Source organism: Temnothorax curvispinosus, unplaced genomic scaffold (assembly GCF_003070985.1).
Source record: "Temnothorax curvispinosus isolate PA1 unplaced genomic scaffold, ASM307098v1 QBEX01012421.1, whole genome shotgun sequence".
Lineage (NCBI taxonomy): Eukaryota > Metazoa > Arthropoda > Insecta > Hymenoptera > Formicidae > Temnothorax > Temnothorax curvispinosus.
In genome coordinates this window covers 1,760-5,006 of record NW_020222201.1, presented here as the reverse complement: position 1 = coordinate 5,006, position 3,247 = coordinate 1,760, and the positions used below count along the sequence as shown (strand labels likewise).

The following is a 3,247-nucleotide window of genomic DNA, read 5'->3' as shown; positions in this document are numbered from 1 at the left end:
GATATAGAATTCGGTCGGTAATACAAACGTCTTTAGGATCCCCTTAAAGGCCTTGAGACTAAATTAATTGAAAACATTGTAATTACATTGTAATTACACATGAAGATTAATGTACATTACTACATAAAAAGAATAAATAGATTCTATTTATGTAAATTTTGTTCTATTTATGTTGATATATATAGGACAAGCTTCCTTCTATAACAGTCAGTCTTCGAAGCAACGTCAAATCAAACGGACATTCGCTCTAGAAAATTCTACAATATTCAAGGATTTAACGAAGTCATTCAGGTAGGATACTCGCCACAATAATTAGATAAATTAATGAATAACTATATATTATTAAGTACTTTTGTCTTTTTCTAATCCCTGATATTTTTTTAAAGGACGCGTAATAATTGATCTGACCACGATAGCGATGGCTGGTGAAAATACATCCGTAAAGAATTTTTACAAAGACAGATCAATTTTTATAACCGGAGCTACAGGTTTTATGGGCAAGGTTCTTGTCGAGAAGCTACTAAGATCGTGTCCCGAAATAAAAAACATTTACCTCTTAATGAGACCTAAAAGGGGCCAGAATGTACAAGAGAGGTTGCAAAAACTTTTAAACGAGCCGGTAATAATATCACTTTTCTCCTGCTATTTCAATCGCTATTTCAAAAAATTTAAAGTTATATTACTTTTGACAGCTTTTTGAGACACTACGGCGGGATTCACCTGGTGAGCTTACCAAGATGATACCCGTGGCTGGCGATATTACGCAACCGCAGCTGGGCATTTCGATTGAAGACAAAACTCTATTAATACAATCCGTATCGATTGTATTTCATTTAGCAGCAACTATAAATTTCAACGAGGCTTTGAAGCTTTCAGTAACCGTAAATACGTTGGCCACCAAAAGATTGGTCCAACTATTTAAAGACATGCATCACAATGTGGAGGTAAGAGCAGGATTCTTCCTTTTCGTATTTTTAACAGTTTATAGCTGTAATATGCGATAAATGCAAATGTTTGATCGTAGGCGTTTATTCACGTGTCAACGGCCTATTGTAATTGCGATCAGAAGAATGTCGCCGAGGAGATTTATTCGGTGAGACCGGAACCTGATCTGATGATTGCTCTGACGGAAGGAATGGACGACAAAATATTGGAGGAATGCACGCCAATTTTGATCGGCAGTCGACCAAACACATATACTTTTACCAAAGCACTGGCCGAGCGAATGCTCCAGCAGGAAAGGGGTTCTTTACCGGTGGCGATTGTCAGGCCATCGATCGTAACGTCCTCGTACAGAGAACCAGTCGCCGGTTGGACGGACAATTACAACGGCCCCACGGGACTTGTCCTCGCCGCTGGGAAAGGCGTTTTCAGGTGAGATGACAACGGGCGGCCATAATTAGCGATCGCTAGTATCGGTATTATAATAGAATTAGAATGAATACTGACGTCTCTCGGTATTGTTATTTCAGTATCGCTCACAATCTTCGTAAGTCATTATTCTCGTGCGAATAAATCTCTCTTACAAATCGCGATCTCTTGCTTGCAGAACTATGCTATGCCACGAGGAGAAAGTGGCGGATCTGGTGCCCGTCGACATTGTGATCAACTTAATGATTTGCGCGGCATGGAGGATCGCCACGCAACCCACCGACAGTATTCCAATCTACAACTGCTGCACCGGCTCACAAAATCCAATAACTTGGAAGCAGTTCATCGATCTGTCGATCCTTAAATATTGTCGGCTACACCCGATGGACAATGTTCTTTGGTATCCGGACGTTCGTTGCCATAGATCCTCCAAGATAAACACATTGTGCGTGAAACTTCAGCACAATATACCAGCGTACATCTTAGACACTCTCGCACGGCTCAAGGGCTCGCGGCCTAGAATGGTCAGCCACCAGACAAAACTTTCCAAAGCCGCCAAGGGCTTTGAGTATTTCACCACAAACCAGTGGAGTTTTTGGGACAATAACGTGCAACAATTATGTAAGCAACTCAGTCCGGAGGATAGAAACACGTTTATGTTCAACGTTAGGCAAATCGACTGGCCATCGTATTTGGAGCATTACATTCTGGGAATACGACAGTTTATCCTGAGAGAGAGTCCGGACACACTGCCAGCTGCTCGTTCACGGATGAAAAAGTAAGACATCAGAATCAGTATTAAAGGAAGATTCACTCATTTGCAACATTTGTCAATGTTTTCACCATAGAATTTATATTTATATTTTTAGAATTTAGAGAATTTATATTATAGAATTTATTTCTTTCTCTCTATGTGATTTCTTTTTTTTTTTCGTTCTTATCCTATTTATTTAAACAATTATTTTAAATGACTATGTTAATGTTGAATACACCCACTTTTTCTTTCTTTATTTAAAACAATATATAATTAACCAATTTTCTCTATATATTCTATCTATTTTATTATGGAAGAAGGTTACGCGTCTTCTAATCTTGATTTACTTATCTGTTTACAGATTATACTGGATCCACAAAACAATGCAACTAATGGGACTAATAATAATGTTATGCGTCTTCTTGACGCTGCTGTACTTCATACTTCGCACATGCGGCTTGATTGTTTAACGGCTCAGAACGGACTCGGTCGATGATCGCGATCAGCGGCGCCGCGGCGTAACGCAAAGCGGCCGTTAGCTAACGGCCGCTATTTTAATGAATACACGCACTTTTTGTTTCTTTATTACTATCATGTATTCATATTATTTTACTATAAATATTTAAGTAAATGTTCTCAGAAATGATATGATTGACTTAAAACGATAATTAACCAATTTTCTGTATTTATTCTATCTATTTTACTAACTGCGGTTACCCGGGCTTCGCCCGAGAGTCGTTTTTCTTCAAACTACTTTATTTGTCTTTCAATATCCTTATTGTGGACAAACATAAGAAGTGTTCATGGATTAAACATGTCCATAACCAATCTTTTTCTACTCGGTCAATTATTTCTGATACCGGTTTCCAAAAAGATCAATAACAAAAAATTGTACACTTTATGGCACTCCCCAGAAAATTCTACTCCTGTTTTATATACAATTCTTTAAAATTCGGTCAAAATTATTTCCCGAAAAATTGGAAAAACTTCGGATACCGGTTCCCAAAAAGATCGGTAACGAAAAACTATACACGCTATAACACTCCCCGGAAAGTTCTACCCCTATTTTATAATCTTTATTTTGCCCTTGCTTCTTTCTTTCTTCATCTATTTCTTCATTTT

At 38.0% G+C, this 3,247-nt stretch overlaps 1 protein-coding gene across 1 annotated transcript; it reads left to right on the top strand.

The window, feature by feature from the left end:
• Positions 1-196: 196 nt before the first annotated feature.
• Positions 197-2,627, top strand: LOC112462432 (putative fatty acyl-CoA reductase CG5065). The gene is made up of 6 exons (XM_025028196.1): positions 197-291; positions 387-619; positions 693-944; positions 1,025-1,374; positions 1,550-2,149; positions 2,487-2,627. The coding sequence occupies exons 2-6, from the start codon at positions 419-421 to the stop codon at positions 2,593-2,595; spliced, it is 1,512 nt and encodes a 503-aa protein (XP_024883964.1). The 5' UTR covers positions 197-291; positions 387-418; the 3' UTR covers positions 2,596-2,627.
• Positions 2,628-3,247: the final 620 nt, after the last annotated feature.